General features: G+C 32.7%; 1 protein-coding gene across 6 annotated transcripts in view; it reads right to left on the bottom strand.

Annotated features, from left to right (window-relative positions):
* Positions 1–1053: 1053 nt before the first annotated feature.
* The window catches only part of SH3GLB1 (SH3 domain containing GRB2 like, endophilin B1), a 34412-nt gene continuing 10259 nt past the window's right edge, over positions 1054–25206 (bottom strand). The window contains exons 2-11 of one of the 6 annotated variants that reach the window (XM_033113838.1): positions 24819–24960; positions 22223–22351; positions 19758–19891; positions 18207–18299; positions 14477–14563; positions 12612–12635; positions 8696–8785; positions 8198–8301; positions 1886–2114; positions 1054–1512 (exon numbers count right to left, since the gene is read on the bottom strand). In XM_033113838.1, the coding sequence (XP_032969729.1) occupies positions 1405–1512; positions 1886–2114; positions 8198–8301; positions 8696–8785; positions 12612–12635; positions 14477–14563; positions 18207–18299; positions 19758–19891; positions 22223–22351; positions 24819–24960 (1140 nt within the window). In that variant the 3' untranslated portion in view covers positions 1054–1404. The remainder of the gene's footprint in view (positions 1513–1885; positions 2115–8197; positions 8302–8695; positions 8786–12611; positions 12636–14476; positions 14564–18206; positions 18300–19757; positions 19892–22222; positions 22352–24818; positions 24961–25206) is intronic. The other 5 variants (XM_033113840.1, XM_033113839.1, XM_033113841.1 and 2 more) reach the window with 5 other exon arrangements.

The raw sequence follows: 25206 nt of genomic DNA, 5'->3' as shown, positions 1-25206 counted from the left end.
CAGACTGAACTACTTTTAGATGTCAGAATGAGCTACACGCTTTTGGCTCCAGGCCTGGCACATCTTTTTCCCTCTGTCTGAAACCATCTTCTCCAAACCATCTCTCACTCCCCAAATCTGAATTAGGTAACTCCCAAACACAGTACCCTATATTACTTCTATCACGACACTGATTCTGTTATATGACAAACGCTTCTTTATTTTTTTGTAACCTCCACTGGCCTTTAAGGGGTGCAAGGAGGACTGTGTGTGTCTTGTGAAGGGTAGTATCCCAGTTGATCAGCATAGTGTCTGGCTCTCAAAAATGCTAGATGAATGAATGGATACAAAAGACAGAAGTCCTAACATGGAAACAATGTGCTGATTCATACCAATGGTCCAAATAGCAGCTTTCTCATGCCAAGTGTGTCACTAACCATTTATTAGTGTGTGTTTCATAACTAGAGATCCTGATCAAGATAACCTAAGTTCATTAATAAATTTTCAAAACTTTACTAGTAAGTTCCGAGTAACCAAAAGTGTATTGTTTGTATACAATTTACTCTATGATGAATGTATATGCACTAATCCATATTTTTATAAAGATTGGTACATTACAACAAATTCTCTCTACTGTACTGCAGTACGCTCTCAATGAATCCAATTCTGATTATACATTAAATTGTGCCAATTGAACAATCTTAAAAATATTGTTTAGTGAACTGAGCTTGTTCCAGATGTTTTAGAACCTTAACTGCAAATATACCAAAGAAATACAGTAATGCTTTTCAAAGACTAGTTCTTAAATTTAAAAGAAACCAATCAGTAGTGTTAATAAAACAAACAACCCCCCCCACCATAACGCATCGAAATACAGTATTGAAGTAATTCAATTTCTGTTGGAAAACAAGGTATACATGGTATAATTGCATCTGCTTATGGAAACATTCAAAAACATTATATTTTTCACAAAAGGGATTTATAGCTTAGATCTCATTTTAAATCGACATTTAAAAACAAATTTTAATTTTATTCTTTGGCTATTAATTGAACCTAATAAATGAGTCACTGACGTCATTTCACAATAAATTTATTTTACATAAAAGAAAAAGCTTGCCATTAATGAAAAATTCAGTAGAAAACAGTTTTTCTGCTTTAAGTTGGGGCTCAAAAGTAGTGCTTATTAGTTAAACCTCAGTAGAAAGAATTTTGTAAGAAAACATTCTTAGCATGAAAGCTCTAACATAAATTCTGTAATGAAATCTTTACCATGCAATTTTATTGGCAGAATGGCTGGTTTCTGATGGCTGGTATTTTCTTTCAGTCTCTTAAGACGTGAACATGGAAGATACTAACCCTGCTTTATTTAGAGTTAATTGTATATAAATACGGTGTCATGATGGACACTTTCCATAGTCCACCTATCTAATTGAGCAGTTCTAAGTAGGTAATTGGCACTCTGCCCTTCTGATTTCCCCTTTCCCCCATTAGCCAGTCTGAATCCATTCCAACGACACTGAACACAGTGATCACCTATAAAATAAAATATTTCCAGTTACTATGTTAAAAATAAACACACACAGGGAAACTAACAAGGTTTGTATTTAATTTGTTTAAGCTATTCACTATCAAAGGACTTCAACATTACACATTTTGTTGAAAGGTAAAGGATATTTTTAGAGGCAGTTTTAGAAATCTTGCAGTTATTTAGCAGTTAAAAGCTTTAGATATTTCTGTAATGTTCTATTTTGTTAAATAGTAGTTAAAATTCTATAAAATGTTAGTATTACCATCTGAAATCTATGAAAGCATTCATGATAAACTATTTACAAATAAATAATGAACTTTGAATTTTGTTATATTACAAGATATGTCAATCTACGATGTAATTTTCTTTTTTACTCACCTCATCTGCCAAAAGTGATAATTCACTACTGTTTGCAGCATCATAATCATACAAAACCCTGGCCTTCCTGCTGCCACTGCACTCCTTAAGGTCAATAAGGTTGGAAGGAGAGGTCATTACTAGGCCACTTGTTGAAGTCAAGGCAGGAGAACCAGCCACATTTGATGAAGCAGATGGTATAGGTGCCACAGAAGTCTGATTGTTGTTACAATGATAATTGGATGGAAAACTGTTGAAAAGAAAATGGCTGATTAATATTAATATTTCCAAGTAACGCAAGTTCCTGAATATTACCACCTGGTGGCAGTGTTTTCTACCAAAGGAAGAAAGATTTACAGATGTTAATATTTTAGTGACAAAGCCTGCTGTCTAGCTTATCCCTATTGGGCCAATTATACTAGGGAAAATTCAGATGGTTTTCAAATTATAAATCCTTGAAAGTTTGTTTCAAAGCTGTTTTTACAGTTATAAACTTAGAAAAGTTTCTAAAAAATAGAATGGCTATTTCCTCCCCCAAAAAAGTGAGTTTATCCTTAAAATACTTCCAAAAAGCTTCTATTTACATATTTTATTGGTGTTTTCCTCATTATGAATTGTTAAATACAAATATCAATGAAAACTACTCTTGTGGTAGTAGCTAATACTTAATTCTTTGAGAAACATTTGAATAACTGAATTACCTTTTTTATAAAATCGATCCAATCACATTTCCTATTTGTTGAAATGACAAATATTTATTGAGTATCTACCTGTCTAGCATCACCACCACAAGCTGAAGACATAAAGATAAAATGATATCATTCCTTTATGGACATATAGGCAAGTGAGGAGATGGATATTAAAATAATATGACTGATAATTATCATAATGTAGACTCAATGAGAGAAAAGGGGAAATTTCTTAAGTTCATTTTGTCTTCTATTTTTTAGGGGAAAATTTTTATTAGAAATTAATGAAATCACTGTGATTGATGTGCGTATAAATAATTTACAGATAATTAGAATATTTAATTTATTGTAAGGCTACTGTTTCTCCAATACTAAATGGAAAACAGTATAAAAATAGCTGGCCTATCATCATTCTAATCCAACCATTTCTAAGGATGAAAGTTTCCTATGAAAATTCATATTTAAATTTTAATAAAGCCATTAAGTGAAAATATAAAAGGCCTCATTTGGTAGGGTAGGTGAAAGTCATCCCTCCATAAAATACAATTTCCTTCTCTTCATGACCATTGTGCCACCTGGAAACCAGTTAGCCAGCAGCAAAATTCCCATCATCCTTAACCTCTTCCCTAAACCTTCCCTATCTAGGCTTGGGGTTTATCTCCCATAATCGTTGAGCCCAGAAGTGGACAGGAGTTTTATGTTCCTCATGACCATTTCTACACTCCCCCGCCGTAACCAATCATCCCCAATCTTTGAATTTCATGTTATTTGACTAGATACTACCCACCATCTCTTACAGCAATTATGTACAGATGCCTCATTCCTTTCTCTTCATTTCTAGAAGATTTTAGCTCCTGGCTCACTGACACTATATCTTAATTCTTGAGGTTTTAATACCATATAGGTAATTCTTCCAACACTTTGGCCTCTCAGATCCACGAACTCTTCTAGTGATTCTGTACCTGACCCTAGTTCAGCTACCCATTCCCGCCTCATGCACACTTTATCAATTCTAAACACTATAATCCTTCTAATAATCATAATTTCCAGCACCTCATTCTCTCACCATTTGTATCCCGGGTATTCTAACTTTTAACAAGCTTATCTGGGATCTATGGTCCCACCACAGACCTATCACCTACCATCCTACCCACACACCCTTCACGTCCATGGTTAATAATCACCCCACACCCCACGTCTTCACTGCCTATGCCCCTTACGTCACTGTACTCATTTGGTAAAAATGTCCCTGTTTACCTACTTAATATCTATGTACCTACTGTGACAGGAGAAAAATACAAAACCATGTTGTCTGGTTGTACATTCAATTTATGAGAAGGAACCTCACATGGGTCTTTAATGCTGCCTGGAAATTACATTTCTTTAGTCCATTAAATTCCCCTAACTTTTATACTCAGTTGATGAATTTCTTTCTTTTTAACAGAGAAAAAAGGACAATTAGGCAACTTCCATGCTTTTGGTCATTTCTACTCTCACTACAGATGAGCTGTCTATGCTCCTAAGGCTGATTTCTCCACCTGTGCACTAAATCCCATCATCTTTCTTCTCTCAAGCACATCAACCCTAGCAATTCTTCCCTTTCTTTCCCACATTGTATTTTCTCCATTTACTGTATCATTCTCATCAGCTTACAAACACGCTATTTCTCCTATCCTAAAAAACAAACATCTGCTGGAGCACACTTTCTCCTCTGGCCACTGCTCCGTTTCTCTGCTCCTCCTTATATGAGAACTCCTTGAAAGACTTACCTACACTTACCTTCATACCTTCACAGTTCCTTTCCTTCCATTCTCTTACAATACAAACAAGCTTTTGCCCCTACTGTTCCACCAAATCTACTCCTGTCCAGGTCAGCAATGACTTCAGTATTCTAAATCCAGTGATCCACTGTTAGTCCTATTTCACTTGATCTATCTAGTGATCACAGTGGATCACTCCTCTCCACTTTTCTCTATCATCTTCATGTGACTTCCAGGCCGCGCACTTAGTTTACATCTTACCTCACTTCTCATTACTTACCATCCTCTTAGATGGATCCTCAGCTCTCTCTATGTTGAAGTATGTCAAGGCTCAGTCCTTACTCCTCTTCTTTTCTCTACCCATACTTACTCCCTTGGTGATTTCATCCACTCTCATATATTTAAATATCCTTGACATGCTGATGACTCTAATTTACATCTCTAACTCAGCCCCCAAATTCCAGACTTGCAGATCATAAAATTGCATAGCTCCACTTAGATGTTTCATACACATTTCAAATTAACATGTCTAAATCTGGGTTTCTGATACACCCGACATGCCCTCCTACCCCAACCTCTTCCTCTTGGGGCATTCCTGATTTTAATTAACCACAAGGCCATTCTTCGAGTTGTTCAGGCCAAACACTAGTAGTAATTGTTGACTCTTCTGTCTCATATACGGGAAGGCTGTCAACAAATCCTGCTGGCTCTACCTTTAAAATACACGCAGGGTTTAAACACTTCCACATCTACCACAATCACCCTGACTCAAGCCACCGTCATCTCCTAGGTGACTAAATTATTCCAATAGGTTCCAAACAGGTTTGTCAGCCTGTACCCATCTACCATCTAACCCTCTAACATCTATCCTCAATAGAACAGCAAGAATGATCTGGTTAATGGCTAAAATCAAATCATGTCCCTCTTCAGCTCAAAATCTGGTTTGTCATCTCTGACTACAGGCCGAAGTCCAAAGAGTGGCTTCCAAAGCCCTATGTGTTCCAGCTCAGTCTCCTTGATTCATCTCCAACCAAGACCTCCTGCTGATGCTTGAACATAACAGCTATGTTACTGCTTCAGGGTTTTTGTACTTCCTGTACCCTCTCCTGAAATACCTTCTCTCAGATGCCTGCATGCTTTGCGTGCTCACATCTTTTAAGTCTCTGTCTTCTCTGACCACTACAAACTTCCACCCCTAATGAAGGTACTTCCCTGCTGTATTTTTCTCCATAGTGTTTATCACCTTCTAATATACTATGTAATTCACATACACACTGATTTTCTACTCCCTTTTACCTCCAAACAGAATATAGGAGGTTCCATAAAAGCCAGGATTTGATCAGTTTTGTTTACACTGTGTCCTTTGTACCTAGAATAACACATTTTTAAAAATTAAAAGCAAATGTTTCTCTGATGGATTAAAAGGGTTCTCAGGATAAAAAGAATGACTTTCTAATTCAGGTTTCACTCCAAAATTAAGAACACATTTCCTAGCATCCTTTCCTCAGTGAACTCAGTCCTCAGCAGCAATAATTATACATCTCTGAAGATTAAAAAAAAAAAAAAAAAGACTTTTCTTTCAACATATGTGATTTTTAAAAATCTCTAACCATGGAATTTAACTTTCAAATTTAGTAGTATATTTAGTCACTAAGAGCTGCCTATGTCAATTTTGGGGAATTGTAAAAAGAAAAACAAAACAAAACAAAACAATCAACCAACGAACCAAACAAACAAAAAACCTGAAAGGACATTTTTCACCCTCTAAGAACTTTTACTGACACATTTAAAAAACTACAGACTTCTTGCCACTGTAACTTGATATGTTAAAACCTCCCAATTATTTAAAAGTAAAATATATTTACTCATCTTGCGATTAGTGCTACTTTCTCATCTGTAAAATATGGATAATAATAGTGTCTACCTCACTGGAGTGAGGATTGTAACATTATCGCAGACGAGGTGTCTAGAACAGTAGCTGGGACACTGAAGCCCTAAGTGACGCTGTTGTTCGGTTACTACCACCACCAACACTGCTATTTCCCGCCATTGACATATTTACCGCCTGGTGCTACCCTCAGAAACCGCTCCTCCATGGGCTAGTGAGCATCTGGGTGATTTTCAGGTTCTGCATTTGAAAGTTTCTATATATGGTCTTAAAAAACATAACCTGCAACAAATGAAAGGCCTAAAACTCCCCTACTCGCTATCATTGGTCGTTACCAGTAACAGAATTCTCTGAAGGGCAGAGGGACAACCTGGACGTTCTTCCCTAGAATAACAGCACCGGATTCACTCTGTAATGTTTGAGCTTATCCTGAAGTGCAGGAATAACTAGATTTTGTTTGAATGGCTGAGTTCCAAGCATCTGTGTGGCTATAAGCAGAATACAAGTATGAACAGTAACAGCAGCAATCCCTTTGCTACACTCCCAGAGTATTAAGGCAAACTGAAAAGGGAAGTACTAAGGCTTCGTGGGCTTAAAATAGTTGTAATGATGTGGGGATAAAGTGGTGTTCTGCTTTCAGATATTACCACCACTAACAAAGCTTCAAGAAGCGTAAATAAATCCTTATGTAAATCCTACTAGAATAACTAATGGTATTAGGTTAGAACTCATTTTTAAGATCTAAAATTGGTTTTGTGAATATGCTTAATTTTGTTGTAGGTCGACTTTTGAATGATTAATATGAGAAAGCAACACCAAAGTGGTGAGTTGTTTTTTTTGCCTTCTTCCTTGAAATAACTTCTCTTGATAGTCTTACATAAAATGTTACACATCATCCCCCTGCTTTAATAGTTTCTTACTATATAAATTGCAAACTCCTTACCTTTACTTAAAGGGCATTCACAACATGATCCTGCTTAATCTACCTTCCAGCCTCATCTACCATCCCATTCTAAAATTGAACATTAGGCTTCAATCAGAATGAACTACTGTCAGTTCCCTGAACTTGCCACACTCTTTCCTTTGGCCCTTTTTTATACATGTTCTTCCTATGCGTGGAATATTCATCCCTGCCCCGTTCTACATCCAGATTATTCCTACTAAAATGATCTGTGAACCTTTGCTAGACCCACGTGAGTCACAGTTAGATGTCCCTGACAGTAACCTGCACTTCTACCTTACCACTCACCACATGTCCTGTCCACCTGTATTCTGTATTTCTACTTGGACTAAAGTGTGAGAGCAGAGACCAGGTTTGTCCTATACACCATTTTATTTCCAATGTCACTTTACAACATAAGCTCATAAGGGTAAGCAATTCTGACTGTTCTATTTGTTGATATAATCTTAGAGTATAGAACAGTTAAATAATATTTGAATTTTAAATATTGAATGAACACTTGGCAGATGTTCAATAAATTATTTGAATGAATGATTGAGCTCTATGATTTTTCTATCATTTTGCATTAAAGTATATGACCACAATCAAAATAATAACACTAATGGGTTTGAAGTCTTACAGAATATTCTAAAACCATTTTTTAAAAACAGTGAACAGTGAGTAGTGAATAAGTATAAATTAGTTTATCTCTAAGGGCAACTAAGTGTCAATGTAACTATATCTTCTTCAACTAACTGCAAAGGTATTCAATAGAAAATTGAACTTCAAACACTTGTAAAGCTTTCTTTATACAGCACTAAAAAGGTATTCATTTAAATTCTCATCCTGTTAATATTCTTCTGTGCCAGAGAGCTCAAAATGTTGTAACCTCAGAAGTCTGATAATTACTTTCCTTAAAAAAAAAAAAAAAAAATCTGATTTTAAGCAAGCTAATAAAAGCCTTTAATTCTTTTAGTCTTCACCTCTATTATTAGTTCATATGCAAAAATCTGAATTTCTTCTCTTATCAGAATTTCATGTCTGAAAGGAAATTACCACCTTCCCAGTTGTTTCTGGAGGTCTAACATGTACTGGTAACACTGTGCATAGTAAGTCATCTGGGCTTCTACAAAGTCATTCAGACAGCGGAGATGATGGGCCTGTAAAGGAAAGTTATAGTCACTTCTTAGCTTTATAATCTACTTAAAGTGGCAAATGCTAAGTAAGGGGAGACAGAATACAATACTACACTCAGGGAGAATCACTAGTATCTAACATTTTACTACAAAACTTAATAAAATTGACTTTGGTTTAATGGTGTAATAAACCGTTTAGCCAACAAAAACCAACAACTACGATGATGGTGGGATAACTAGGTGATGAGGTATAAACAAAAATTTTAAATATTTCTTCATATATTTTAGAAAGTGCCACAATTTAAGTCTCCCTGATAAATGACTGAAAAGGAAGTTCATTTTTTCATCTCCAAATTGCCTTAGGACTATCAAAGTCTTTTGTTCCAAATGAATTTCCAATGAAGGAACGAACACTCACGTGTGTACTGCTGATTCCCTCTAGTAGAAGTCTGGTAATTTCTGCCTGACGATCAAATTCACTTTGAGTTATTCTCAATTCCTGTTCAGACTTAAATTGGAACACAGTTTTAGAATCTCATTAAGACAACTTAGTCCATTTTATGTATATTCATTTAGACCATTAAAAAAAAAAATCTCCCAAACAAACTGCAAATGCTAATCTAGCAATTCTCTGATTCTGCTTTATATCTAAACTGGTCCCTGGTTTCTAGATCTTAGTTTTCTTATAGTACTCAACCTAGATAGAACCGATTCCTCCAGTACTTGAGTCAAAAGAATTTATCAGTGCCAAAGCTTAATGACACACATAAAAACCTAGAAAAACTTTTATGGGACAGTCAATATATTTCCAAGTATCAATTTTGTTAAACTTTAACATTTTACATGTCTTAAAATTACCAATTTATATGTATAAAATAATATTTCAAAAAAATTCTTAATTATTATCATACTTTACTTTGAAGTTAAAGATAGCCTTTAATCTCAAATAAAACACTTCAGAATGAAACCATAGCATTTTAACCTTTTGTGTTTAGTTACCAATCACATACTTGTTTTCAGGTATATGGTTCTTAGGTACCTTCAAAGTACTCTTTTTCCTTATGTTTTTCTTTTCAGTTTTTCTTTCCAAACTTTGCATAAAATATGCTTTAAGCAGAAATATTATCTGTAACACATGCTAGGGTTTTTCTGCAAGTATGGATGACATTTAATCAGTGGTATGCTGGTAAATCAGCTCTCCAGGAAAAAAAAAAAGGCATTAATGTGTTGATTTTCATGGTATAAATACTTCTACCATAGCTGATTTCAAGTTACCAAACTGAAGACCTTGGAGCTGGAAAGCAGTGTGTATAATAGCACACCACTACTAGCTTCAATCGTCAGATACAGGTTTAATGCTGGGGCAAAACAGTTCACTGAAAAATCAACATGATCTAAAAATAGTAAATACTGGCAAAAAAAACCCATCTTCTCAAACCTTTAAAGAGTTGGTTAGTAGTAAGTGAGGAGGAGAAAATAAATCTGATAGCTCACTCAAAATAACTTTCTCTCTCATTGGGAATCATCATTGGTAATAATGTTATTATAATGATAATTTCTACTACCTCTCCAGAAGAAACTGTTTTCCCCCAGCCAAATAATTACAATAGTTCCGAGACTGTAGTATAAAAACAAGGTCTGAACTTTTTCCTTTCACACCCCACCTCCCTCTTCTTTGCCCTGACGATAGTTAACCTAGTGAACTAGTTAACAAGGAAGTAGCAGCAAAACAGATAATCAGTTGTTATATTCTCATCTCACTGGCAACAGACCTGGCAGATAGGACTGAGAATTGATTACTGGATTGGATTTATGGAAATAAGCTTGAATTACTCAATAAGTTGAGTTAAAATTAAATTTACTTCACTGAAACCAGAATACACGGTGCTTTTATAACAGGATTGAAGTAAGCTTCATCTGGAAGCTAGTATGGAATGGAAAAAAATCCCAGGAGAAGAAAAGAATCAATGTTCTTCTTAAGGAAAATGTTAAGGAAAACCAATCACTTCAATGTTACATCAGCACTATTTACTGTTCTGCTTGGTTGAATACAAAAAGGTTGTGGTTAATAGAAGTAACCATAGCAAATCAAAAATAAATGAACTTCAGAAGTAAACGAGGCTATTTCCATGTAGAACTTTGATTGTACAAGTACAACTTGATTTAAAAACCTTTAGTAGAAATGGCAGAAAAGCGTACTTAAATGGCAGTATTTTTGTACAAGGTATAAGCAAGTAAGCTAGGCAGCAAATTAATAGTGACCTGGAAACTTGAGTCTGACGTGGAAATAATGATTTAAAGCTAAAACACTGAATAAAAAAAAAATGACCTTATTAAGGATAAGAGATCTGTCTTCAATGTCTGAGCAAAATTATTTGTGAAGAAAGGCACCATGTAGCAAAGCCTAGAAGTCATTCTGTAAAATCTAGATTTTATATTTAGAAAAGGCAAATGACAGGAAGGAAATAAATCTCATGTTTGAACAAGTTTCAGTATATGTTTTGGGTGGTTGCAAACAGTTAAAAGTCCCAAAACATTTCTACTTCTGACACATAATAATTAATCTGAGAGGCTAAGGTTAACTGAAATTAGGTTCAGTATAATCAATTTACTTAGGAAGAAAATGACCCATTATTAGATAGGTAAAAAGAGTTTAAAGAAAGGCAATAAATTTAAAGGGTTTTAATCTGTCCTCCAGAAGATCTCATTCCCGGACTTAATTTTACAATTAAGATGCTTAGAATTACTGTTACTGGGCTAAATGACCTACAGTATGTATGACAGCATAACTTGGATTAGGAAAGCAAGAAGAGTTCTTTTAGGATGTAACTTGGAAAAAGGTCAAGAATTTGTTGCTTTGTGATATCAGGACTGGGCTTATCTAACTATAAGCTTATCTAACTATAAGCTAGAAATTTAGATCATGCATTTGCTATGACAAACTTAAATCGGTGTTATTTTTTCTATGGGCTTAAATCTTAAAATATTCCAGGAATAGGAAGTTTTAAAATTAAACATTTTTTAACTATAAGAATAACAGAAGAATTATAGAAGAAAACTCCTCAAATCCATTTTGATATATTTTCTTAAGTTTTTCTCATACATAAATAATGTAAATACTTGTTTCATGAGTTTCTTCCTATCATATCAAATATTTCCCAAACTTGAAGAGACTGCAGAATCAAATCAGAAATTTTGAGATGTACCTGCATGCTAACCAAAGTAGAAGAGACCCTGGTTTTCTTGTTTAACCTATATTCTCTTCTAGGTTACTCTGCCACCTTTTCATGCTAGAGGTTCAGGAAGAAATCAGAGGCCAGGGTGGAACCATAATTAAGTTGATGAATGGATTCCACAAAGGGGCATGAGAGCATAAGTCAAGAATTTCACATTGGTATTCCAAGTCATAGACTCAGTAGCTCTAAAACCTACACATGAAATAGTCAGCAATCCTACAAAGTCAGAAAATGAAAAGTTAAAGTTTGTAAAACTATTAATACCCAGGGGCCATAAACACCTCACAGTCCTCGTCTGGAGGTCAGATTTTGGTAGGCCCGAACATAAAAAGGAAATGAAAAGTGCTTCTGAAGACCTCAAGTAGGATTTGAAACAAACCAGCACTGAAGTCGTAATTTTATTTATTAAATTCTTGCTTAGTTATTTTATTTCCCAGCTCAGAAAGATTAGAAATGGCAACACAGGCAGAGGGACTGCTAGTAGCAGGCATATGGACAGCTTCTAAAAGTGACAGTCTAACACTGAGGGAGAAGACAACATACTTTAAAAACAAACAACAGAGCCAATTGTTATACAGTATAATAATGGATATTCATAATAAAGATCCTAACTGTAAGTAAAATTGAATGTATGCTATCCTGTATTAATGCAGTAAAATACTTTTTTTACAAATATTTTCAACTAAAGTGAGAAAAATTAGCTTTGGTGCTGGAGAGAACAAGCTTCAGTGACCTAGAAAATTCATTTGTGTGACATATGATACATTCAATTCTCTGAAGATAAAGAACATGCTGTTAGCTAGCTATATTTTACATAGTTGTCATATGAATAAACCAAGTCTTCTGACAAGGCATTGTAAAGATTACCACTTAATATAAAAGGTATCAAGAGTGCGTGCAAACCACATTTCTGTAGCTTTGTTCTACTGCTCTGTGGAGTTACTACTAGCCAAATGGACCTGAGCTTTCCATAATCAGTCAGATTTTAATAAGATATAGTAACAAAGACTGTGACTAGCCCCATGGTTATTGCCCGATATTTACTGAATGAATGACAAATTCTTGTTTCATAATTCTGTAGTTTAATAATTTACTTACTTTTGTCACTTCCTCTGCCCAAATCTAGCCAGCATTAAAAATTAGAGAAAAAAATATAGAGCATGAAAGAAAGCTGGAATTTAACATTTTCTACAACTTAGTACAGAAAATTGTAAATAATTTAATTCAAATGGCATACTCCTTTTCCAGAATTACACTAACAGATTAAATAGTGGTAACTAAATTAGTGCAGCTGAATATACTGTGAAAGTATGTCTTAATATGTATCAATACTATCAATTTTTGAATCTTTTACTAATTCTATAGATTAATAAGAACAACAGTTTTCTAAAATTGGGAATATTTAACCTCTCTTAGTTCTAGTTTCCTTATCTGTAAAATAAGAGGTTTGGACTAAATTATTTCTAATTCCTTTTTAGGTCTAAAATTCTAGAATTTTAGGAAATTAAAACAAAACAAGGATAAATGGACACTGAACACTGATATAACCATCTGGAGGGGGCACAATAAACCAGAGCTGTAATGAATTTAAAATTACCAGACTTAAATGCATCTTACTTTAAGTAGATGACAACAGTAGTAAAATAAATGCCTAATAAATGAAAACAGTCTTGCTAATTGTTTAGGATATTTTTACCTAAAAGAAAACATATAATTTATGTGCTGAATTATCAATGATTGAAATAAGTCTCACGCTTTTTATTTACCTACAAATAGCACAATGGAAATAAATGGATGCATTCTCTTGCTATCTAAAGAAAGCCCTAAGTTAGCCAGGGCTTCATAGATTTTTTCCCCCCTCCCCTTCTTGTAGTTCAATGCTAATGGAATAAAAACAATCAATTATCAATTTATGATTAACTGTACTGCAGGTTCCATGCCATTTCTATAGGAAGTAATGTAGGAGTATAATAGTAAACACTCCATAAATCTTTATTGGCTAACTTAAGTTTTTAGGCTATGTTCAGAAATTACAAACTTCTATTTTGTTAAAAAATTAAAAATTCCTAACATCTTGAAAACTTCCTCAAGCTCAATACACACATTGGGTACTATGTAACAATTCTCACTGTCAATTCTTGCACAAGGCTATCACTATACTGCAACTTTCCTAAGTATATTAACACTGTACGGGGAATAATATGCCTTGTCAGTACAGAAATGTCTGAACTACTCCCCAGTAGTTTTCTTGGCCTGGAATTGCAGAAGAAATTACAGTGGGTACCTCGGTTTTCAAACGTCTCTGTTCACGAACATTTCGGTTTATGAATGCTGTAAATTTTATGGATCTATGGTATCATTAGGTAGTAAAATTCACTCTAAATTTGCAGTTTAAGGGTTGATTTGAAAGGTCTGGAACAGATTAATCCATTTTGTATTACCTTCTATGGGGAAACCGCACCTCGGTTTTTGAATGTTTCAGAATTCGAACGATCTTCCGGAATTCAACAAACGATCTTCTGGAATGGATTACGTTTGAAAACCGAGGTACCACTGTAATTCTATATTGAGTTTGGGTGAAAATTAAGGAAACAAAGGTACCAAGAAGCAAAGTAAATTTGTGTACCTTATAGCTTTCTGTAAGTTGTTAATTTCATCAATTTTCTTCACCAACAGTGAAAATACCAAGTTCCAGCTAAATTAACATCTTTTATTGGACATGAAAAGCACAATCTATTTATGTATAAATTCAGATTCTAAAATCTGGATTTGGCTTAGCTAATATATTTGGCAATTAGAACCACAATTTCTTTAAGTTCTAATATTATTTCAGCTAGTATTCCCTATATTTTTTGTTAAGACTAACGAATTCATGGCTTCGAATATTTTAGATATTTACATGCAGATAATAGCAAGAGAATGCACTTTATTCATGATGTAGAAAACACAGTAGGCCAACAAACCTTCAGCCATTTTACATGCAGGAAGTTGAGCATGTGAGAGAAATTTACCATAATGTTATCTCCTTCAAGGCGAGCTGAATTTAGTTGCTTAAGTATATAAGAGACAAAGAACACATTATACCAATGAACACAGTGAAACAAGTTACTTCTGCACAATAAAGAACACACAAACAAGTAGAAAACAAGTGATAAAATGATTTTCTACTCTCAAAAAAAAAAAACACAAGTATATTATTCTATGGAATTTTCAAAGACAAAAATATGGTTGATGCTTGATTTTAAATTAGAATCATTTAGGGAAAATGCATCACTTTAAAAACTGCCACTAATAGCTGTAATTTTTATTAATTTCCACCTATAAAAGCCCTTCTGCCTACCCACAGCTTTCCTATTCAAAGATCATTTCTATTTTATGAATTCTGATGCTTTCATCTATGTTCTCTTTCAATCAGCCTCAGCCAGGTCTTGGCATACTCTGAAGAAATATGAAAGGTGTTTTTAATAATCTTTGTATTCTAATACGTGTACCCTAAAGTTAAGGTTACCTGATGGTGTTACAAATTCACTCATTTTATAAAGACCTGAGAGTGCTATGGAAATGCTTAAATGGGCAGAGGGACATACTAACTATATTATGTTGAAGACGTATCTTCCATCATTTTTCGATACCCAAAAGTGCCAGAGGCCTAAACCTCCAAATATCAGAGAGCTCTGAAGCCAGATGATTTGTTTCTTCCCATTAACAAAACTCTAAAACAACTTTTTAAGTTCACATAAGACTAAGATTAGGTTAATAAATGTCAGTGCCTTAAAATGTAAATGTAGAAGTTCTATTTGTCTTTGCTTCTCTGACATAAGTTTTACACTATTTTCAAAACTATATTTTTTTTGTTGTTCATTGTGAAACATTCAAGTAGATTGTCTCTTTTCTACTTAATTGGTATATTTGAGAAATAGCTTTGCTGTAGCTTTACCATTCTTCATTAGTAGTTAGCAACCACTAGTTACTAATGCTAACTAATAAAACACGTTAGTAAAGTAGCATTATTGGAGACAAGCAGAAATATTTTACTGATAGGGCTAACTCTCAAAAAATTCAATCTACTATATGAGACTGGGAACCAAGGACAGTAGAGATTTTGCATTATTTATCTATGAACTCCTCAGCAAAGCACCTTGTACAAAATTAGAATTCAGTAAATACAGAATTTTAAAAGAGGTAACAAGAAACCAGTAAATTAATTAAAAAAAAAAAAAAGGGACGATATGCTCAGGTCCCAAACCGTACTTGCAGAGGAATAACTAGTCACAAAAAAACCCCCACAAAAAACAACAAAAAAAAAACTCCATGGAAATTTATAAATAAGTGAAATCAAAGAAAGTCTGAGGTTACAGTAACCTCTTCAGCTGCCAACTAGAAACCAGGAAATGTGTCAAAGAAGAAAAAAAAGCAACCCTAACTCTCAGTGGTTTCTATTTTTCTGTATTCTTAAGGAAATGGAAGAGAAATACAGAAAAATATTCACAAAATACAGGCATGCCTCAAAACTTTATGTAATAACAAACTAAAAGGATCTTTCCTTTCTGAAGTATTTCAGACTTACTACTATAAAGTTTGAAGAAAAACGAGTTGGTTATCTAGGAGGAAAGAACACAACTAAAATCAGGAAATGTAAATTTTTGTCCAGACTGATTTTTTTAATATTTGACTACTGTCAAATTTAGTTTTATGCAATACGCAAATCCTAGAAAAGTTGTTTATAAACGAGATTGCTGAATAAAGTTATTTGTATAATCTTTCATTTTTATTTTAAATGTAAATTCTCATGGAAAAATTTGGTCCTCAAAAATACACAGCACAGAAAAATTGTCGAGATCTTCTCTGGATATATCAAAAGGCAACATCTCTCAAAATTTGTCTATTGTATTTAGTTTTTATATATGTTAATAGCAGTGGTAAAACAATTTAGAATAATCAAAGGACCTCGTATACTATTAAATCTATGAGATTTTTGGCACTTTTCCAGGTGAAAAAGTAGACTATCATTATCCTATAATAGTGTTGTTAAAGAAAGTTAAACTGATACTTGACAACCATGTTCTTTTTTTCTTTTTTTTTTAGGTAAACCATTTTGTTTGTCTGTATTTATTTATTTATTTATTTATTATTAGTTTCATGTGTACAAAACACTGTCAACCATATTCTTAATCTATAATCATCACTGGACACATGTAGGCATTTTGAATAAAGAAATTCTGTCATAGTTCAAACATTTATTTCCAAATGATTCTTATTTATCTTAACATTTTTTCCTAATTATGAAATTAGTATCTTAAAAACCAATTTATATTTTACTATATAAATTTATTATTAGCAACTAGAAACGCATATCCTGAATCTCTTGCCATTGTTCAATTTTGAAGTTCTGATTCTGCAAAAAGTCTACGGCAATACCACCCTGAACATGTCCAATCTTGTCTGATTCTGCAAAAAGCCTATTTAAGGAAGTTAGGCTGTTCTTGATAATGATGTCATGATATATTTTGAGGTGAAATAGACAGTGAATTTGCAATAGCAAGCCAGGGATGCTGCTAAACATCCTACAGTGTAGTACAGCTCCCACAACTGCAATTACTGTGTTGTCAAAGATAGCTTTTCTCCTGTAGAAGCTAATACAGAATCTCCAAAAGGGGAACCATCTAAAAGAAAATAATTTATTTTGCTCATATAAGGTATTGGGGCAATCGCATACAACATCACTGTCCAACACCAAGTTACCACTTTTGAATTTCATTCAAAACCAAGTTTCAACCCTTTCTTTCCCCAAACAAGAGAACTACAACAGACTTCTACCAATGTGGTGCTAATATGCTCCTTTAAGGCAATGATTCTTAATGGTGGTCATGGCAGTGAGTTGGGAACAGTCAAGGCAGTAGGAATGTCATGGCTCTGAACAAAACGCATCTCTTAGCTCAAATTAAGAATTAGCTTATTAGCTTCCTCTAATAAATTCAGACTTGTGTATATGTGATTAATCTCTGCAGACTTTGGAATGGAGATGTAAACTGTAAATATTAGATTAAATAAGAAGCTTATAAATTAAACCTTTTAAGAAAGTTTTATATATGTGTATATATATAAAATCACTGAATAACTATATTTAATATATACCCACTCAGTTTTAAAGGCTCTTCTAAGGTTGATTTTATGAAAAATATACTACAACTTATTTATCCACCTGTCAGTCCCTGCTGCCACTGTTTGAATGTTTTGGAACTATTTCTGGTGACAACTCCTTTAGTCAGTTTGAGTCACATGTGGAAAGGGAGTCAGTCACATCTAATTTTTAAGCCACAAACAGCATTCTCAAACTTATTCACTCATCTTAACTATTTGTTTTTGTATTTCAAATATAATAAACCTAACTCCAAAAGATGTATTTGCCATTGCCACTGAGGAAATTTAAAGATGACACAGTTTGAGAAGCTCTTATAATTTTGTTTTTTAGCAACAGGTGTATATCTAAAATAAGGATGTTGGCTCTTGATATGACTATTTTGCACTGATCTGGATGTATTAAGTTCTGATCAGTTTAAAAATACAAAAACAATACTCTAACGTCATATTCTAGTCTTAATGACAGACTGTAGCTTGCATGTATATGAGTAAAATATTTTACAAGTCTAAATATTAACCTAAAATATTTTTCTATTAAAAAACACTACTTACTGAAGCTCTAGTTTCTGCAGCTTTTGCCTTTTTTAGTCTGGTTTTTGCAGCATCCAAATCCAGTCTCTTATTTTGTAATAGTTTCCTTTCTTTCTGTAAGTTTAGGAAAGAAAAATACAAAGTCTGATGATGTTAAAATCCAGTAAGAACATACACATTTAAAGTATTATTTTCCATTAAATACATCAATCATCTAATAAACAAAGATTTATAATTACAAAATTGGCTGTAAAGTGACCATTCAGTTATCTGATTCCCTTTTCTTACTGTTTTCAATTTTAAAATGATTGAGACATTCTGAATATCTAGGAAAGATGGCAGGCGATGGTACAAACAAAGGAATACTAGTTTCAATGTTGTGATTTTGCACTGCAGGGAACATTTGGCAATATCTTCTTGGTTGTCACAACTGGGGAGGAATGATACTAGCATTCACTGGGTAAAAGCCAGGGATGCCGCTAAACATCCTACAGTGTAGTACAGCTCCCACAACAGAATTACTCGGCCCCAAATGTCAGTAGCGCCCAGGTTTGAGAAACTTTTTCTAACTGTTACAGTTTACCTAGAAAGTGCCTATGATGGAGGAGGTATGGGCCTAGGGTAAAGCTCGTTGATACCCTATGTGATGTTACATGCCCAAGCACTGAAAGCAATTATACTATTCCAAAATGGAATTTCAAATTTATAGAACAAATAACAAATAAACATTAGTATGTTATCTTAGAATTCTTCATTGGAACTTCAAGCTTCTAAGATCATAAGAATTCAGTTGGCTTTATTAATCCTTAGATAGATTTCATCCTATTGAAAATCTAATACCTTTTAAATCGTATTTCAACTTGGTGGTTTTCCCTTTGTCTCAGGCCAAATATTTTTCACCCAGAGACAAATTCATTGTAAACATATTTTCTATCATATTTTATAACAAGAAATCTGCAAATTATGAGTTTGAAGTAGTATTTAAAAACAAAAGCAGTGTTGCAATAATTGTGGGGGAAAAATTCACCTACATCTCCACTCTTCATCACCTAAAAAACAAATTAAACTAAAAAATAACAGACTAATCGATTAGGTTTGGGAAAGTGATAATATTTATTTCTTATACTTTAGCAATAAAGCATAGCTGTGTGAAAAGAAGATAATGGACTTTTAGGGATGCAAAAAGACAAGAAGTCTAATAGCCAGAAATATAGCTCCTAATAATTAGGTTTCTGGATCCCAGTTTAAATGAATAGTTACATGACTACACTATCTTGTTATTTTGTGCCACATTTTTATAATCATTCCAGGAAACTTTCTATAGATTTTAGTGCTGATAATGAACAAAAATGGATGCTAGGGTATCTCAATAACATTGTAGGGACACAAAAATGGAGTCTGTATCATAAACAGTCCTTTATTTTGGTTAGCTTTGTGTTCTACTGAATAAACACTTAGCTCAATTTTTAAAATTTTCTAATCAGCTACATCTACAGTCAAGAAGAAGGCAAATGAAAAACTGTTATATCTAAATAGTTTACTTTAAAAAAAAGGAAACACTTTTCAACTCACAGCAATTGTTTTGTAATCTCCTTCTATAAAGTTTCTTAAAGGAGTGAGAAAATTTAAGGCTGATGTTTGAATTAGCTCTCTGTCTGCAGTTCCAATTCGTTTTTGTGTTTCTCCACATTTAATAAGAGCATTACCTGCAAAGGAAAAAAGTTTCTTTTTACCATTGTCTGGTAGTGTCAGAAAATAGAATCATGTTAAGATAAATCAGCAACTTAATCTACTTTAAAGTTAGTTGTCACTTGTTCACGTAAGTAAAAATCAAGAAGAATTAACTGTAGTTAAGGTAGTTTTATTTTGAAAATAAATTTAAGATTATAAATATCTAAATAAAAATGACAAAGATGAACCCCTTATAGTTAATTGTACTAATTCTACCAATGGGACAAATAAGGATGGATACACTAAAAAGTATTTATGGTCACAGCTCAAATAGTGTAGGTATGCTTATAAAAGTATAATGCTTAAAATATTTTAATAAGTAGATCAAGTCAAAATTTGTCTTCTGTTTCTATATTTATGCACTTATCTCGTTTCTATAAATAATAGTATATATTTGTTATTTTAAGTTAAAAATAATCCAGGACACGTACTGTGGAATATAGAGTGAAAGAAAAGGAACCACAAAGAAAAGGAACTAATAAGCTTTAGGTCTGTGGATTTTAATGCCTTCTTGTTAGGATGAGATTAGATGTGATTGGTAAGGAAGGTAATAATATAACATAGTAGTTAGCTCAATTTCTGGATACAGATCTGCATTTGAATTACTAGCTGTGATGAATTATGCAATCTCTCTTAAGACTTAGCTTCTTTAAAATGGAGATGATAAAATTTACACTGTAAGTAGATTTAAGTGAGGATTTACTGAAATAATACTGATATTGTATAGTGCTTAGCCCCACAGCCTGGAATAATTTCAGCTATTATCAATTACTAATAAATAGACTCACAAAGCTTGATTCTAATAATCAGTGTACATTGAATGGAAATATTACAGAGGCAAACAGATTAAGTGGATGAAAAAAGGAAAAAATTCAGAAGCCTTTCAGATGTTCATGCTCCACCAGGCTTTCAGTTGGGTGAAGCAAAGGGCTGGGTCTCCTTCATGTACTTTATGACTCCAGCATCTAACTGTGTCTGGCACAAGCCAGCAAAAAAAAAAAAAATTAGAAAAAAATCTGTTTAATGTGTCAAGTTTTTCTAAAATTAATAGTTAAAATTTAGAAATAAAACTAGAGAAATTTTAAGCATTTTCCAACTTCTGAAATAATTATATTTTGAAGAACACAATGTAAAATTTCAAAGTTGTATATCTAAAAGCCAGTCAATGGATTAACGGCATTCATTACACAATATTTAGGTTATTTTCTTCTGACATAAAGAGAACTACTAAAGTTTAAGTTCATTTAGTCTCAAAATTTATGAGCTGTTTCATAATTCAGGACTGTATGTAGAAAATAACTTAATTTACCAACTATTTCATATTCAAATAAGGACCAATTTCTAGCAGAAGTCTTAAGAAAATTATTAGACATGAACAATAGGAAAAGCAGCTACAGAAATCTTAGTCTTATGTTCTGAGAAAATTAGATTTGAAGGATAATGATATATAACGAACTTCAGTTATACATTAAAAAAGTCAATATAGCAACTAACAAAGCTGGCATAACTATAAGATATGATTATAAAAAATTAAATTATATGAAGAAAATAGAAATGTGATCCAAACCTCCAGAGATAACCATTGTGAACATTTTTGTGGTACTGACATTATTGTGTAATGAAAGCACTAGTGATTTGTTCAAACACTATGTGCCAGGTACTTTCCCATAGAAATAAGTAAGTCTTAAGAAAGCCGTGTGTGTGTGTGTGTGTGTGTGTGTGTATACATATGTATATACGTATATACATATGTGTACATACACATATGTACACACATGTATATATACCTATATATATATACCTAATAATAATAATATATAATAATAATAATAATAATAATAATAAGGTATATACATATACCTAATGTATACCTATACGTATACCTATACGTATATATACATATAGGTATACATACATGTGTGTACATATGTTTGTACATATATATGTATATAGATATGAAAGAAATATGTATCAACTAGAGGAGACATATGTAAACAAAAACTGCAATGTATCATTAAGAAGTACAACAGAGATGTTACAAGATTCAAAGGGAGTACAAGTGAAGAATGCATTTAATCTTTTACCTAAAAGAGCATGTAAATTCTCAGAACAATATGTACTTACATATACTAAGTATTAAATTGAACTGTACATATTTATTCGTTGTCTATAATTCTCACTTCATCCAAAATTTTAACATAAAAAATGTGAACTTAAAATGGATTCTACTAAATGTTGATGTCTCTACATAGTAAAAATCTAAAAGTAAAGATATTTCTAAACAGATCTTTTTGACTTTCACTTACCATAAGCTGTTCCTGGGCCAAACTCAGTGCCTGCATCAATCATATATTGTCCCAAAAGTTCTGGGTTATTTATGCGACTTGGAGCTTTTCTATCCAGCTTCTCATAAACAAATTCTTCTATCCTGGCATCTAAGAGAAAGGTTTAAAATTACCAATGATTTCAAAAAAGCAAAACTGTTTAAAAGACTGTTTTGTGTCTACTACTAGCCTTTTATCGCCCTATAAAATAAACATGAAATTAGCATGCTTTCAAGTATATATCTTACTGTATAATTTTTTTATTTATATGTTAGAGTATTATACAGCTCTAAAAAACATATTTTAGAAATATGATAAAATATTTTGGAACAAAAATATTTTAAAATAAAGTAAAACTATTATTACTACATCAGTATTTTATGGAATTCTATGTTCCAGAAAAAGGTTGGTATGAATAGTGAAGTTGCTTTTGCCCCATTCATATGATGTCTAACTTTTAACTTTGAGTATACGTTCCTATTTTCAAAATCAGGAATTTACAGCTATGAAAATATGGACATAAGGTATCCAAAACTAAAAAGTGACATACTTCTGATGCCTTTTTCGCATTTTTGCTTGCTTGCAAGCACTCTCTTTCTAGAGTCTAAATATAGGCATAGAAGTTTATAAAGAAGAGAACAATCCACGCTTTGAATAGTCTATATAGACAGAAATTAGCAATATGATGCCTTGGCTTCATTTTATTTAATTATGTTTAAAGTATATAGACATCTCTGAGCATGTATTGACTCAAAAGATTTCATCATTAAAATAAATTTAAATACAAAAGGTTAAAAGCAATTATAGAACAGCATAAATGGAAAGGAAAAAAACATCAGTAAACTCTAAATAAGTAGTTTGTTAGTATAATATTTAAGAAATTCACATTTACACTGCTGCCTAACAGTGAGGTATTCCTCCACAAGTGGAAGTTTCATACAATGCACTGAAAATTTCGATATTGAGCTGAACCAGTAACAGAAACACTTTAAAACTTGGAAAAATGTTAATGATAATACATAAAGTAGGCTGTTGGAATAATACTTGCTTTTGTGGTAGTCTCTGGTGCAGCATCAGGAGTTTTTAAGCAGCATTTTAAAACCATTAAATTAGTTAAAACCAAAATAAGTCAGTTCAAAACAATTATTTAGAAAATGTTACGTAAATTTCCGAATTTCTTTTTCTGACTGTGAGAGTGATTCTTAGCTTTGCTGCTTTCTACCTATCTGGTCAAAAGTTTAAAGTTGAACCCCATGTTGATTTCATTCAGTTAATAAAACATTTGGTATATTTTAAATAAGTGTTTCATTTCAATAAGTCATAATAAAATGTTTAAAAATATGTAGGCAATTCTGCTATAATTCAGTATATGTATTTCTGAAAAACTCTAGGTTCTGAAAAATCATACACTAAAAATAATAGGACTTAACAAGAAAATAGAGTTCGGTTTGACCACTCAAAATCTATGTAACTTTATTACCAGAGCACGAAAAAACAAAAATAATCATTACTACTTCATACTTAAAACACTAATGTAAAATAGTATTATATGAGCCACTGTAACTTCTTTATACTGACACCATTCCCATTTGTCAGTCATGTATGAGCTTATTTGCCATTTAGGAGGAACGATGGGTAGGTAGAGAAAGGAACAAGAGGCAAACTGTCTAATACTTTTTTTTAAGGTGCCATTGTATATAATTTAAGTAGCTTTAACTGAGTAAGAGGTACTACATGTATCCAAAGACAATAGACCTCATAGTGTAAAAGGTCTGTTTTAAAAGATCACCACAATTTAAAAATAGTACAGAATTACTAATATTTTTTATAGTGCTTGAGGTTTACCTAATAGCAACAAAATTTAAATCTTGGAATTTTAAGTTAGTATCTAAAAGTTTATGGTATTCACAACATGGTAACAATAACACTAGGGAAAAGGGGAAGGAAAGCATTGTTGTCTTTGATCTTCAGTTCTGAAACCTAAAGCTCATAGTGAAAAGAATGGGTGTCAACACACCTGGTTCTAGTTCAAGTTTCACTTCTAATTAACACTGGACAAAATGCTAACTTGTGAGTTGTAGTTAATAAACAATTATTGTGCACCTTATTTTCAAGGTTGAGTTGAGTGATCTGAAAAACCTTCAAGAGTTGTGTAAAAATCAAATGGAATAATTTATGTCAAAATGTAAAACATAAACATAAATAATTGGTAACTAACTTTTTATATAATTTTCCCTTAATTATTTATGGATAATTCTCTCCTGTGTGAAAAAAATTTATTTTCATAGCCCTTTATAACTTAAAATTCAAAGTCACTGTCTGAAATTGAGTTTTCAAGAGGACTCTACAAATGCCTGAAAAACATTATTTGCCTATTTGTTAGAGGGTACACAAAGAAGTGTTTATCACCCATTTCTTCACCAAAAGCAAATAAAAAATAACCATAAACCTCAAAGCCACAAACCAAAAAGCTCTATTTTTCCAATAACCATAAAAACATTTTTTTTTTAACATTAAAAAACCTACTAACAGTACCTTTTAATAAGATCAGTCAATAAGGTAAACAAAAGTTTCTTACTTGGATTTGGCTGCAATAATACTTCAGTTTGTTTCAGTATTTTTTCTGTCCATATTTTGGTACATTCAGCTTTGCTAAGGAGGTTCTCTAAGTGAGCATCCAATTCTGTCTTCTCTGCCTGACCAAGCTTTTCTTCTGTGAACTGTTATCGATTATTAAAAAAAAAATAATAAATATACCTCAATACATTTTAGGAACCTCCATCAACAATTAAAAAGAAAACTCAAATTCAAACAATCCCAAACATACAAATAATTGTTTGTAAACCACTGCATATGAATGCTATTTTTTTGACCCTATGGTAATTTATACCTCTTTGTGACACTTATTATGCCCCTATCTTATAGTAAAAACGTATCCTTAGTTCTGCTAAAATGTATGGTAATCA

The sequence above is a fragment of the Rhinolophus ferrumequinum genome, chromosome 9, assembly GCF_004115265.2.
Source record: "Rhinolophus ferrumequinum isolate MPI-CBG mRhiFer1 chromosome 9, mRhiFer1_v1.p, whole genome shotgun sequence".
In the NCBI taxonomy this organism is placed as follows: domain Eukaryota; kingdom Metazoa; phylum Chordata; class Mammalia; order Chiroptera; family Rhinolophidae; genus Rhinolophus; species Rhinolophus ferrumequinum.
The sequence above is the reverse complement of the archived record's forward strand: the minus strand, read 5'-3'. Positions and strand labels throughout refer to the sequence as shown.